Source organism: Bos indicus, chromosome 6 (assembly GCF_029378745.1).
Source record: "Bos indicus isolate NIAB-ARS_2022 breed Sahiwal x Tharparkar chromosome 6, NIAB-ARS_B.indTharparkar_mat_pri_1.0, whole genome shotgun sequence".
NCBI classification, from domain to species: domain Eukaryota; kingdom Metazoa; phylum Chordata; class Mammalia; order Artiodactyla; family Bovidae; genus Bos; species Bos indicus.
The window spans coordinates 116,864,802-116,880,373 of NC_091765.1; the positions used below are offsets into that span (position 1 = coordinate 116,864,802).

Here is a 15,572-nt window from a genome sequence, read left to right on the forward strand (position 1 = left end):
GCAGGGAGCCAATCAGCTCTCTCCTTGCTGGTAGACATCACGTCCGCCCCCGCCTCTTCCGATATTGCGCCTGCGCAGGCTGTCGCCTACCAGCCGGGTTTTGGTCGTTTGCGCGGGAGTGGGCGTCCCATGAGGCCTTGCGAGGTTGGGCGGCGGCGGGCTTCTGAGGGGCGCGAGCCGAGCTTCCTGAGGTGAGCGGCAACGGACTCGCAGTTCTCTCAGGCGGGCGGTGGGACGGTGGGAGCGGCGCGGGTCAGCGGCTGCGTCTTCTTTCCGGGCGCCCCTGGGGGCGTCTTTCGGGCGCGCGAGTAGTTTCCCGCTCAGCGCAGTCGCGGTCCTCAGGAGGAGGGGGCGGGGAGAGCTACCGGAGAGGCTGGGGACTCCAGTGCGGTCGAGGGGCGGCCGGAGGGACGAGGGGCTCAGCGGCGGGAGACTGAGGGCTCCACTGCGGATGAGGGGGGCGGCGGGAGGGGCGAGGGGCGCGGCGGAAGACTGGGGACTCTAGTGCCGGCGGGGAGCCGGACTCTAGTGGGGTTATCGAGGCGAGGGGCGCGGCGGGAAACGGGGTTCCAGTGAGGGTGGGGTGTGGCGGGGGGCGCGGCTCTCGGGGCCCCAGGCCGCTGGGCCCTGGAGGCTCTGCTGGGATGCGGGGGGCGCACTCCAACCCCGCCGGCCGGCAGGCACCCGCTTAGTCAGTTCAGTTTAGTCATTCAGTCGTGTCCGACTCTTTGCGACCCCATGGGTTGCAGCACGCCAGGATTCCCTTTGCAGCACCAACTCCCGGAATTTACTCAGACTCATGTTTGTCGAGTCGGTGATGCCATCCATGCTCTGTCTCCCCTTCTCCTCCTGCCCTCAAGTTTTGCCAGCATCAGGGTCTTTTCAAATGAGTCAGTTTTTCGCATCAGGTGGCCAAAGTATTGGAGTTTCAGCTTCAACATCAGTCCTTCCAGTGACTGTTCACTGATTTCTTTTAGGAATTGACCCGCTTAAGGTTTGTGCAGTTTGTCGCGCCGACTGGGCCGTCTCTGTGGACGAGTATTTTATTGACGCGCACACCGATCGTTCATCGCTGAATGACACAGAATCACAGAGTGCCGCAAATTTCTGGGTCCCTCCTCTGAACCTCTTGTTCCCGTCGCTGGAGTTCGCAGCGTGGATTATTCAGTGGTCCCTGTGCTGAAAATAACAAACGCCTGAAATACCTTTGTTTAAGGACTGCTGAGTCCTTTGGTTCAAGTCGGCGGTGGTTCTTAAGCCTAGTTTTCTCTGCACTAGGTTGGTCGTGTCTGACTTTGGTTTTTGCGTGAATGCGGCTGCTGACTGAGTCATTCAGGTAAATATTCAGTTGACTGGTCCTCAATATCTGACCATGTTTATTTCTGTCTTCTCGGAAAGGATAGGGAAAAGAGGCTGCTTAGTCACGTGATGGCGTGGATCTATTTAGATCCATCTATTTTGAATTAAAAACGGACTTGCTGATCTTTGGAAAAAATAAGATTTTCTTGTTAATTAGCCTTTCATGACTGTTTCAGCGTTCTGAGTAATACTCTAATTATTTCTCTTTGTCAGACTTTTCAGCTACAACTATCTCTGGGTTAGATAGTTCCCAAATATCATGTGATATTTATCAATACTTTAAAGATAGAGTCGCCTTATTTTGTGGTCTAATACTTGTTTTTTTTTTCCCCCCTGTAGGATAAATTATTATAGATTCTAAAAATATTTTTCCCCCTTCTCTATGGACTTAACATAAAATTAGTTTTGTATGTATTGGACTTATTTTCTAAATATCAACACCATTAAAACCTTATCAGTTACAAAATTTTGGGTAGTTAAACCATGAGCTGTGGAAAAGAATTTGTAGAAACATTAAAAAAAATTGATTATCCCAAAGCTGATATTCTTAATGGGGAAGATTTTGACTGGTTGTTCGTTGAAAATGAACCATTTTTGAAGTGGTTTTGTGGGAATGTGAATGAACAGAACATATTGTCTGAAGAGGAATTGGAAGCTTTTAGCATTCTTCAAAAATCAGGCAAGCCCATCCTAGAAGGAGCAGCATTGGATGAAGTTCTAAAAACTTGTAAAACTTCTGATTTGAAGACACCTACCTTGAATGACAAAGAGCTAGAGAAATTAGAGGATGAGGTTCAAACTCTGCAGAAATTAAAGAACCTAAAAATTCAGCGACGTAATAAATGCCAGTTGATGGCTTCAGTAACTAGTCACAAATCTCTGAGATTAAATGCTAAAGAAGAAGAAACCAATAAAAAGCTGAAACAGAGTCAAGGAATTCTAAATGCTACAAATAACAAGATCAGTAATGAACTTCACACTCTTACTGATGGAGTTGCAAAGTTAATGATGTTCTTCAGACGGTCTAATTTGGATCAAGGAACAAATCCACTGGTGTTTTTATCTCAGTTTTCATTGCAAAACTATCTAAGCCAAGAAGAGCAAAGTACGGCAGCATTAACCTTATATACCAAAAAACAGTTCTTTCAGGGTATACATGAAGTAGTTGAAAGTTCAAATGAAGAAAATTTTCAACTTTTAGATATGCAGGCACCATCTATTTGTGATAATCAAGAAGTTCTTGAGGAGAGACGGCTAGAAATGGGTAGGCTGCAGCTGGCATACATTTGTGCTCAACATCAGTTAATTCACTTGAAAGCAAATAATTTGAGCCTAAAGTCAAGTATAAAGTGGGCAGAGGAGAATCTTCATAGCCTCACTAGCAAGGTAAGCGTGAGAAATGAGACTGGATTCATATTTAAGTTGTTGTTAATTACGAAATAATATTGGGAGATCCCCTGGAGAAGGGAATGGCAACCCACTACAGTATTCTTGCCTGGAGAATTCCATAGGAGGAGCTGGTGGGCTATAGTCTGCTGCTGCTGCTGCTAAGTTGCTTCAGTCGTGTCCAACTCTGTGCAACCCCATAGATGGCAGCCCACCAGGCTCCCCCGTCCCTGGGATTCTCCAGGCAAGAACACTGGAGTGGGTTGCCATTTCCTTCTCCAATGCATGAAAGTGGAAAGTGAAAGTGAAGTCGCTCAGTCGTGTCTGACTCTTCGAGACCACATGGACTGCAGCCTACCAGGCTCCTCCATCCATGGGATTTTTCCGGGCAAGAGTACTGGAGTGGCTTGCCATTGCCTTCTCCACGGCTATAGTCTATGGGGTTGCAAATAGCTGGACACAACTGAGTGACTAACACATGCTGATAGTAAAGTACTTTAGAAAGGGGATGTAGTAAGTAATTACATTTTATTTTCTGTTCAGTGTTGTGGTATGTGTTATTGTTTCACACAAATAAATCTTAGTGGAGGGGAGAAATAATAATTATAACCCAACCACATTATCTAGCTCATTTTCAAAAGTACTTTTGTATTCTTTGTTGGTTCATACACAGATAAGGCTGACGTCTTTTTTATGATGAATGAGTAGAGAGCCTTATTGCTGTTATAGGTAGTCTGCCTTATTTGCTCTGACCAGAGGATGGTGCTAATGAAATCCAATTCAGTGGATTGAAACTCTTGATTGTTTTTAAAGAATGTACAAATGTATTAAAGATATCTACTTGCACTCTTGGGTAGCTTGCTTTCCTGGTCATGTAATCAGTAGATAGTTGAGTAAAAAGAGCTTTTCTGAAGCTATATACCTATAATTGTCTCAAACTTCAGAATGATGTGTGAAGTACTGTCATTCTGTAGAAGTTCTAAAGTCAACAAGCAGGGTGGGAGAACAGCTACTGAGATTATTTTAAGAAAAGCATAAATAGCATACGTTAGTGTTTGGTAAGTAGTGTGGTAATGGGTGATTTTTTTTTTAAGATGAACTTGACCAAAAAAATCTGTTTTGGTAGCCATTTATGTGTATAGTATTTTACATAGTAGTAATAGCATTAAAATTTAGCAGTTCATAATGGCTTTACCCTTGGTTTCATCTTCTCTGTGCCATTTTAAACTGGGTTTTTGGCTTTTGTTAATACAAAACAAGTTTCTATTAGTGAATATGTTATCTGATAACCTAAAATGGAAAGTGAAAATAATTTAAAAACTATTCCTACTTTGTATTTACAGTTTGAAATGTAATTGTTTTCTTTGTGTAGGCTCTTGGCAAAGATAATTTGGATGCTAAAATTTCTAGCTTGAACAGTGAAATTCTGAAACTTGAAGAACAAATCACTCATATAAAAGACAAAATTTTGCCTGCTATGGTAAAAGAGAATGCCCAGTTATTGAATATGCCAGTTGTAAAGGGAGATTTTGATCGACAGATTGCTAAACAAGACTATTACACAGAAAGACAAGAGTTGGTTTTAAATCAGTTGATAAAGCAAAAGGCATCATTTGAACTTCTTCATTTATCATATGAAATTGAATTGAGAAAGCATTGGGACATATATCGTCAGCTGGAAAACTTGGTTCACCTACTTAAGCAAAGTAATTTGATGTTCCACCAGCGATTAGAAATGCTAACAGATCCATCAGTATCTCAGCAGATAAATCCAAGGAATACCATTGATACCAAGGATTATTCTACTCATAGGTAAGTTTCTTTGTTTCTTTAGTGAGTAATTATTTTTCTGTTTGTTTTTGTTAAGTACTAGAGTTTGAACTAAAATTTGTGAAAGTTTAAAAAGTTCTTTGTACTTCATTTTTGGCGTTTGTATTCTTCCACCTTTCTGTTATATGGGTCTGTGTTTCTTTTAATTTTTTTTTTCCCCAATTCCTCAGTTAATTTAATTTCTTAAAATTTTTTTTAAATTGAAGGCTAACCTTTTTCATTTACGTTAGATCTAGAAGTAGCTGGTTTAGAGGTGAGGTGGATGGTTTGGAGAATTGAAAATATACAATACAAGGCTTTTATTCATGTTTGGATGCTATTATTTAGATATTTTTAGATTTGGGGCAGGAGGCTAACTCTAGCAGGAAGTTTGAATGCATCTTGATGTATAGCAAGTATTGCTGATCAGAGAATTGATTGCATTTGGAGAAGGCGGTGGTAGGGAGGAGAGAAGACTTCATTTTTGCATCTAGTCAGGTGAATCAGTAAGGATGACTGCTAGCTTCTGGTCTCTTCTGGATGTCTGAGCAATTAATGGTATGGAGATACTGAAGTTGAACAGCTAAAGTAGTAAAAGGACTCAAAAATCTGGATTCTGCTGCTTTTTCTCTAGACTAAAAGAAAATCATCTAATACTTTTTATTCTTATTAATGAAATGAAGGGCATGGATAGGGCTATGTCATTGCAGTTTTAGAAGGTGGCGTTGAAATCATGATTCTGTGTGAATGGTGCCCCCTGGAATTGTGTGGTCACATTCCACAAGAAGAGAATTAGCCTTGGGCTTGAACTGGTTTGGGGCTTCCTTGGGGCTCAGATGGTGAAGAATTTGCCTGCCGTGCAGGAGTCCTGGGTTCGATCCCTGGGTCCAGAAGATCCCTTGGAGACGGGAATGGCTTCTTACTCCCATATTCTTGTGAATTCCATGGACAGAGGAACTTGGCAGGCTGAGTCCATGGAGTCACAAAGAGTTGGACACAACTCAGCAACTAACACTTTCACTACTTTTCACTTTGAACCAGTTTCAGGAAGACTAAGAACAGATACTTTTTGTCATATATGTGTAGAAGGTGCTGCCTCACATTTTTCCATTTGTACTGTAGGACTTTTCTGCCATTAATGTTTGAAGTATTACAATGGCCTCTTGGCTCATTAGGAATTTAATTTGTCAAGCAAATGTAGACATGACTGGAGTAGCAAGTTTACTATTAATATTTATGTAGCTTGTATTTTCAATTTTTCTCTTTTAAGTCTACCACAGTCCTTTAAAATTAGGTAGATGTTAGACGTGAAAATTAAATCTCAAAGGTTGACTTGACTTAGGTCTTACAGGACAGCCAGCGTCAGACCTCAGTCTTCTGTTTCAAGTTCTTTGCCGTTTCTGCTGCCTCATAGTTGTGTTCTGTGAAAGAAGTGTTCTCTAGGGCAGTATCTCTGAAGGGTACTTTAATTGAAGTAGGTTAGTGGCAGTTAAAGTCAAAAAGAATTTTATGTCTAAAACTTGGAAGATGGGAAAACTGGGAATTCAGATACGATAATTAGAATATGTATTTCTGTAATGAGATAGTATTGTAGTTGGAAAGTTTTTAATTGTTTGATTAATATTTACAATTGTTAGCTTTCCCAAAGATGCCCCAATATAGTGGGTTATAATTTTGAAAACTGTACTGACTTAAGAATTTCTTCTAATTTTTATTTCTACATTTTAGGCTTTATCAACTTTTAGAAGGAGAGAATAAGAAAAAAGAATTGTTTATAACCCATGGAAACCTGGAAGAAGTAGCTGAGAAATTAAAACAGGAGGTTTCTTTGGTACAAGAGCAGTTGGCAGGATCTGCTCAAGAACATTCTTTCTTTCTGTCCAAACTAAACAGTGATGTGAACATGCTTTGTGAAGCTTTGTATCAAGGAGGAAATCAGCTTTTGCTTAGTGATCAGGTAGGTGCTTACCCTGGTAATTAAAAATGCTTAAAAAAAATGTTCATTGTAAAAGATACTAAAGAAAATGTTAACATGAAGAAAATATTACCCCATTTCCCTGATAGTAACATTTTGTATCTCATTTTTATTCACATATATTTTTCAAGTAGTTTTGGTCAAAGTTTTTAAAATTTATTAAATATTTCAGATATGAAAGGATATGTAATGTTTATGGTAAGAATTAAAAAAAAAAAAAACACCATCCCTGTATTTTTTTTCACTTATTTTAACACACAGAGGATAGCTTTTATATCTTTAAAATTCTGTGTACCCTAGTAATAGCAGCTCCTTCTAATAGGCTTCCCTGGTGGCTCAGACGGTAAAGCGTCTGCCTGCAATGCGGGGGACCCGGGTTCGATTCCTGGGTCGTCCGGAAGATCCCCTGGAGAAGGAAATGGCAGTCCACTCCAGCACTCTTGCCTGGAAAATCCCATGGACGGAGGAGCCTGATAGGCTACAGTCCATGGGGTCGCAAAGAGTCGGACATGACCAAGAGACTTCACTTTCACTTTCTAATAGCATTCTCCTCTCTTTTTTCAGGGAGGAACTATGCTAAGATTTGTCATTTGCTTTCTTTTATTTATAATACAGACTGTGTGTTAGTTTTGTATGTTTCTGAACTTTATATAGATTGTATTATATATATTCTTCAGTAACTTGCTTGTTTCTTAATATGATTTTGGGTTTTATCCATGTGGGTATTTGTAAAACGTAGCTCATTTATAGCTCGTTTATAGTTTTCTCTTTTGTATAGTTAGTATTCCCTTATGTGAAATTCCACAGTCTAATTACCTGTTCTGTTGACAGACATTTAGATTATTTCCAGTTCTTGCTGTTGTAGATCATACTGATGTGGATAGCCTTGCTGCATGTCTTACAGATGCATGTCTCTCTCTCTCTGTCACCTCACATAGGAGTGGAATTGCTGAATAACAGGTTCTGTTTTACATAATACATCAAACTGATTTTGGAAGTGGTTGTACCATATTGTACCAGCAGTGTTTGAGAGATGCTCTTTTACGATGTTTTTTTCATCACATAGTGCTATTTGCATTTATAGTTTTCTCACTCTGCAAAGATATAAAATAGCGTGCCGTTGAGGTTACGATTGGCATGTCTCTGATGATCGTGGCGGTTGAGCCCCGTTCGGGAGGAGTTCTTTCACGCATTTCAAACGCCAGCCATTTGTCAGTGATGTGTGCTGCATGTGTTTGCTCCCTATTTGTGTCTTGTTTTTTTCTTTTTTATTGTTACCTGTTAGTTTTTGACTTTTTTTTTAAGATTTCAATTTTGATGTAATTTATCACTCTTATGGTTTGCCCTTTTTTATATCTTGTGAAAGTTTGCCCTTAACATAGTAATGACAGTCCCTTTTACTTTATCTTAAAAGTTTATGCTGTTCTAGTTCTTTAATCCACCAGGAGTTTGTGACATGAGAAATAGAGTTCTAATTTTATTGTTATTTTCCCCCGTGAATAACCAGATTGTCCCATTACCACTTACTGAGGCATCCAAATTTAACATCAGTATCTTTCTGGTGAAAGGACTCTCATACATTAAAATACATAAAAGACCCTCCTTAAACGTCTTTTGCCTTCGTGTATGCTCGCTTAGATATTAAGAGCACTGCCAGTTCTGAACCATAAGCTGGGTTCAAAGTCTGTTTTGGAGGACGAGATGGTTGGATGGCATCGCCGACTCAATGGGCATGAGTTTGAGTAAGCTCTGGGAGAAATGGTGAAGGACAGGGAAGCCTGGCATGCTACAGTCCCTTGGGTTGCAAGGAATTTGACACGACTGAGTGACTGAACAACAACAGATGATTCCTGTCTGGACTGTGATTCTAACCAAGGGCTCTTCCTGCTCTGGCCATCCTGATCTTAAGATTGTTGGTGTCCTTAGTTTATTACAAAGACAGTCTCCTGTTTGACTTCCTACCTTCTATGGACCTTGGACTTCACCACTCCTCTTGTCAGTGTCAGGAATCATGGATTCTGTTTTTTCAAGATTAGCGATTGAGTAAAGCAGCTTCTGGGGTCTCTTACCAGTCTGCATCATTTTATGGATTTGTAGTCTTTTAAAGTCTTGTTCTCTCTTTGTTGGTTTCAGGAAGCTTTGGGGTTTTGTTTTTTGTTGTTGCTGCGCTGGGTCTTCTGTTGTGGTGCATGGGCTTTTCCTCGTTGCGGTGAACAGAGGCTCTTTAGTTGTGCCATGCACTCTCTAGTTGCCCCGTGGCATGTGGGATCTTAGTTCCCTGACCAGGCATCGAATCTGTGTCCCCTGCATTGTAAGGTGGATTTTTAATCACTGGATCACCAGGGAAGTCCTAGAAGATTTTGCTTTGTTTGACTCTTTAAAATACTTCATTTCACTTTTTACATTTTTTCCTATGGAAGAATTGATCTGAATAACTACGTTATCTTTTCTTGAAATAAGACAGCTTATGATTCGTTTTTAAAATAATTTTTTATTATAAAATATACAAAATGTAAAATTTACACTTTTAACCTTTTTAATGTGTGCAGTTATGATGACGTTAAGAACATTTGCAGTGTCATGCAGCCGTGTCACCATTTACTTGCAGAACTTTTCTCATCCCACATGGGCTGAACTCTGTGCCTGTTAAATATTAATTCTCCATTCCTTCTTTTCCCCATCCCTGGTAGTCTCTATTCCATTTTCTGTCTCTATAAATTTGCCTACTGTAGTTATCTTATAAAAGTAGAATCATATAATAATATTTTCCTTTTGTCTTTGGCTTATCTCAGCATAATATCCTTAAGTATCATCCATATTGCATCAGGTGTGAGAATTTCATTCCTTTTTGGTGCTGAGTATTCTGTTGTCTGTATATACCACATTTTATCTGTTCATCTGTGTTTTATCATCACATTTTATCTGTTTAACTGTTCATCTGTTCATAGACACTTGAGTTGTTTACACCTTTTATCTGTTGTATATAATGCTGCTGTGAACGTTGTACACGAATTTGAGTCCCTGTTTTCATTCCTTTTGCGTATATGCCTACGAGTGAATGCTGAATCATGGTAAGCCTGTGTTTAACTTTTTGAGAATCTGTCTGACATTACCCAGCAGCTGTACCAGGGTTCTAGTTTATACATGTCCTCACCTACAGTTGTTATTTTCCCTTTTAAAAAAGTATGTAATAGTCATCCTCATGGATATGAAGTGATACTTGTGATTAGTTTTTTAAAGTTTCCTATTACTGATTCTATCTTCTTGATCTTTTAAATAATTATTTAAAAATCCTATGATGGTGGATTTGAAAATTTCTCATTGTAGTTCTATCAGTTTTTATTTATATTTGAGTCTATTTTATAAGTTACATCCAAGTTTAAAATTGCAGTGAATTATTATCCTGGTGGATTTAAATTGCAGTGATTTAACTGTTTAGCATTATATAATGACCCTGTATTGTGCTTTTTGTCTTAATTTTCTCTTGTCCAATATTAATATTCCTATGCTATTTTTCTTTTGGTTAGTATTTGCAAAGTAGATGCTTTTTTCCTTATGTATTTTTTATATTTTCCTTTTTATTTAGCGTTATGAAATAAACATTTCCATGCTACAATAATTTTAATTTTTAATGTTTATAATACTCTATTGATTTAATTACTATGTCATAATTTCTGTAACCAGTCCACCATTTGGATGAACTCTTAGAGATAGTATAGAATTATGAGGTTTCTTGGGTTATACACATTATTTTTTAGCTTTTGATACTGCCATATTGCTTTTCAAAGGAGTTTACCTATTTAAAATGTCACCAGCTATTTGAATGTCTACTAGACACCATTTATCATATGATACACCATAATTTCACGAGTTTCTAAGAAAGAAAAAGCATTTTCATTTAAACTGACACAGCACTTTCTTATTTAGAATTTTTATCTCATACCTATTAGAAGATATCTTTTAGGTGTGATAGACATAGGTTTTTATCATATCCCTTAGGAATATACATTAAAAGGAAAAAGCCAATTAAAATGATTAAGGTATTTCTGAAACTTCACATTCAGTGTCCATTTCTATGTTATTTCTTGACTCAAAGTATTTTTTGTGTTTTTCCACACTGTACATAAACAGTGTTGGTGATAGCAAAAAACTTATTGTTCAGTCGGTAAGTCATTTCTGACTCTGCAACCCCATGGACTACGGCACACCAGACTCCTCTGCCCTCAGCTGTCTCCCGGAATTTGCTCAAATTCATGTCCACTGAGTCAGTGATGCTATCCAGCCGTCTTATTCTCTGTCTCCCACTTCTCCTGCCCTCAGTCTTTCCAGCTTCAGGGTCTTTTCCAGTGAGTCGGCTCTTCACATCAAGTGGCCAGAGTGTAGGAGCTATAGTTTCAGCATCAATCCTTCCAGTGAATATTCACAGTTGATTTTCTTTAGGGTTGACTGGTTTGATCTCCTTGCTGTCCAAGGACTCTCAAGAATCTTCTCCAGCACCACAATTCGAAAGCATCAATTCTTCGGCGCTCAGCTTTCTTTATGGTCCAACTCTCACATCTGTACATGACTACTGGAACACAGCTTTGACTATATGGACTTTGATCAGCCAAGTGATGTCTCTGCTTTTTAATACACTCTCTAGGTTTGTCATAGCTTTCCTTCCAAGGAGCAAGGGTCTTTTCATTTCTTGGCTGCGGTTACCATCTGCAGTGATTTTGGGGCCCAAGAAAATCTGTCAATTTCCGTTTTTTCCTCTTCTATTTGCCATGAAGTGAGTACGTCAAGGCTATATATTGTCACCCTGCTTATTTAATTTATATGCAGAGTATATTATGAGAAACACTGGACTAGAAGAAGCACAAGCTGGAATCAAGATTGCCGGGAGAAATATCGATAACCTCACATATGCAGATGACACCACCCTTATGGCAGAAAGTGAAGAGGAACTAAAAAGCCTCTTGATGAAAGTGAAAAAGGAGAGTGAAAAAGTTGGCTTAAAGCTCAACATTCAGAAAACGAAGATCATGGCATCTGGTCCCATCACTTCCTGGGAAATAGATGGGGAAACAGTGTCAGACTTTATTTTTTGGGGCTCCAAAATCACTGCAGATGGTGACTGCAGCCATGAAATTAAAAGACGCTTACTCCTTGGAAGGAAAGTTATGACCAACATAGATAGCATATTCAAAAGCAGAGACATTACTTTGCCAACAAATGGCAAAGGCTATGGTTTTTCCAGTGGTCATGTATGGATGTGAGAGTTGGACTGTAAAGAAAGCTGAGCGCCAAAGAATTGATGCTTTTGAACTGTGGTGTTGGAGAAGACTCTTGAGAATCCCTTGGACTGCAAGGAGATCCAGCCAGTCCATTCTAAAGGAGATCAGCCCTGGGTGTTCCTTGGAAGGAATGATGCTAAAACTGAAACTCCAGTACTTTGGCCACCTCATGCAAAGAGTTGACTCATTGGAAAAGACTCTGATGCTGGGAGGGATTGGGGGCAGGAGGAAAAGGGGACAACAGAGGATGAGATGGCTGGATGGCATCACCAACTCGATGCACATGAGTTTGGGTGAACTCCTGGAGTTGGTGATGGACAGGGAGGCCTGGCGTGCTGCGATTCATGGGGTCGCAGAGTCAGACACGACTGAGCGACTGAACTGAACTGATGGGGGCTTATGCCATGATCTTAGTTTTTTGAATGTTGAGTTTTAAGCCAGCTTTTTCACTCTCTTCTTTCACCCTCCTCAGGAGGCTCTTTAGTTCCTCTTTACTTTGACTGATAAAATGTGGTCCACTGGAAATGGGAATGGCAGACCACTCCAGTATTCTTGCCTCAAGAACCCCATGAACAGTATGAAAAGGCAAAAAACTAAATGACCTAATTTTAAAATGGGCTAAGGACTTGAATAGACATTTCTCTAAAGAAGATATATAAATGGCCAACAGGTTTATTATGAGTAGTTGCTCGGTGTCACTAATTATCAGAGAAATGCAAGGCAAAACCACAGTTGAGATATCACCTTACACCTATTATGACTATTATCAAAAAACCAAAAGAGTAGTGTTGGTGAGGGTGTGGGGACATTGGAGCCCTGGTACATTATTGGTGGGAGTGCAAAATGGTGAAGCTGCTGTGGAAAACGGTATGGAATTTCCTCAAAAAAATTAAAATAGAACTACTGTATGATCCTGTAATCCTCCTTCTGGGTATTCATCCAGAGGAAATAAAAATAGGATATTAAAGAGATGTCTCCACTCACATGTTCATTGCAGTCCTACTTGTAATAGCTAAGCTGTAGAAAAAACCTAAACGTCCATCTATGGAGGAATGGAAAAAGAAAATGTAGTATATACATACAGTGAAATATTATTCAGCCTTAAAAAAACCTCAGAATACCACAACATGAATGAACCTTGAGGAGATTATGCTAAGTGAAAATAAGCTAGTCCCAAGAAACAGCGCATGATTCCACTTACTGTGGGCCATCTAAAATAGACTCGTTAGAAGCACAGAGTACAGTGGTGGTTGCCGGTGATGGAGAGTTGTTCATCAGTAGGCGTCAAGTCTCACTTCAGGCGAAGGGAACAAGTCCTAGCATCTGCTATGCAACATTGTGCTAACAGCTAACAGTGCAGTGCTGCGCCCTTGGGTTCGTTAGGAGGGGAGACCTCGTGCTGTGTGTCTTAAGCACAGTAAGAATTTTCAAAAAAGGTGCTGGAATCCCCTGGCGTGGCAGTGGTTAGGACTCCACGCTTCCAGTGCAGGGGCATGGCTTTGATCCCTGGTTGGGGAACTAAGACCCTGCAGGTCTTGCAGTGAAGTGAAGTGAAGTCGCTCAGTCGTGTCCGACTCTTTGCGACCCCATGAACAGTAACCTACTGGGCTCCGAGGTCCATGGCATTTTCCAGGCAAGAATACTGGAGTGGGCTGCCATTTCCTTCTCCTGGGAATCTTCCCAACCCAGGGATCGAACCCGGGTCTCCTGCATTGCGGACAGACACTTTACCATCTGAGCCACTAGGGAAGCAGTGTGGGGTGTTATATATATGATAAAGTGCTTCTTATAACTGTCTGGTCAATAACAGTTACATGATGCTCTTAATTATACAGTGCATATTGATTTCAGTTATGTTAAAGTGTGAAAGAGTCCATTCTAAAATCACTAAAATATGGTGATTTTACTATAATTGTCATTGGGTATCATTATTTTACATTTTTTCCTAGCCCAGTGAGATACAAAATGTCATCCATATGAATTTTGACTTTCATTTTTATTAATAAAGTTGAATATTTTTCAGTATTTGTAGTATTATTTTAGTAACTATTAAGATCTTTAGTATTGGAGTTAAAGGTGAGATATTTCTCACTGTTTTCCAGTTTACAGGGTTTTTCCTCAGAGGCCACTTACTGTGGATACCACTTGATTTTTTTTTTTTTTTTTTTACTGTAGTTTAAGAAGTACTGCTCTTTGGAGCTGGCATTTATGACATGTGTATGACAAGCTAGTACTCTTGAACTTGTACATTAAAATCACCAGGGAGCCTGTTGAAATGTGGCTTCTGGCTTTGTTGCAGAGTGATTTAGTGTGGAGTGAGGTATAGGAATCTATTCACAGCAAGCATCAGGTGATTACCATACTGTGGATCATTCTGAGAAGTGGTCGAAGGTTGAGGTGTAGTTATAGCTACAGATTGTCTGAGAACCTCTTTGATACTACTGGCTGATGGTTAGAAAACCTAAGCTGCTTTTAATGTTAAGAAGTGAGGAATTTCAGTTATCAAATGTGGGGGGTCCAGAATGTTTAGGTTTTTGAGAAGAATTACATGGTAAATCAGGATAGTTGAATGTTACGTGTAATTCCATCTTCTGTAACAGTGTGAAAAAAGAAAAATCCAGATTAAGACAATTACTTTATATTGGTAATTGCTTCATTTCAAGGTTTTATCAGTACCTCTGATGTCTGGAGTAAACAGGTTAGGCTAAAACAAGGTTTGATTGCTTTGGCAGAGTGTTAAGTTCCATGAAGGAAATTGTGTTCTTTTTTTTTTTTTTGGTGTTCATTTTTATAGTTGTAGACTCTAAAACAATGCATGGTATAAGGTAGGCATTCAGAATACTTGTTGAACGTATAAATATGCAGAACAGTTTGCATATCAAATACTCTTCAGGGAGTAGGAGTTTGCTTTGAATCACTTAAACTTGCCTGCAGAAGTTGTTTCAATGGATCTCACGTAGACTTTTTGTTAATCCTGCTATGGATTTTTAATTGAGGTCTTTTATGGTTGAGGTTGTGGGAATAGTCATTATATCATTTAGATTCTTCCTACGTAAATTACATTTAAGATTTATGATTGGTATTATGAATAGTGATTTTGAATTAAAAAGCATTATTACTTTCCTTTTAGGAGTTAACGGAGCAGTTTCATCAAGTTGAATCTCAGCTAAATAAACTGAATCATCTTCTTACTGATATTTTTGCTGATGTGAAGACAAAAAGAAAACTTTTGGCATCTAATAAGCTGCATCAAGTGGAAAGAGAATTATATGTATATTTTTTAAAAGATGAAGATTATCTGAAAAATATTGTGGAGAACTTAGAAAACCAATCAAAGATTAAGACCATTGGTCTTGAAGACTGAAAATTGCCAAAAATGAAATCTTCACTGCATGTGCTTTACATATTTAGGAGAAGAATACAGATAATAAACATTATGAAAATTTTAAGTCTGAGGTCGATGAACCATTTCATTTCATGAATTTTGAGTATTATATCAATTTGGTTTATTTCTTATATGTTTGTTCAGAGTACCAGTGCTTTTTATACCTTGAGAATTTGCTTTGTGGCACTTATTCCTGGTAACCTTTTTTTAAAAAAATTTTATTTATTTTTTAATAATTGCTTTACAGAATTTTGTTGTTTTCTGTCAAACCTCAACATGAATCAGCCATAGGTTTACATATATCCCCTTCCTTTTGAAACTGCCCCCCATCTCCCTCCCATCCCACCCCTCTCTGTTGATACAGAGCTCCTGTTTGAGTTTC

At 39.1% G+C, this 15,572-nt stretch overlaps 1 protein-coding gene across 2 annotated transcripts; it reads left to right on the top strand.

Annotated features, from left to right (window-relative positions):
- Window positions 1-44: 44 nt before the first annotated feature.
- On the top strand, window positions 45-15,254 carry HAUS3 (HAUS augmin like complex subunit 3). 2 transcript variants are annotated; one of them, XM_070791920.1, is made up of 6 exons: window positions 45-191; window positions 978-1,336; window positions 1,699-2,745; window positions 4,118-4,557; window positions 6,283-6,511; window positions 14,936-15,254. In XM_070791920.1, the coding sequence occupies exons 3-6, from the start codon at window positions 1,843-1,845 to the stop codon at window positions 15,167-15,169; spliced, it is 1,806 nt and encodes a 601-aa protein (XP_070648021.1). In that variant the 5' UTR covers window positions 45-191; window positions 978-1,336; window positions 1,699-1,842; the 3' UTR covers window positions 15,170-15,254. The 2 variants fall into 2 exon arrangements, with proteins under 2 accessions (XP_070648021.1, XP_070648022.1); XM_070791921.1 differs by having other exon boundaries at window positions 978-2,745.
- The last annotated feature ends 318 nt before the right edge of the window (window positions 15,255-15,572 follow it).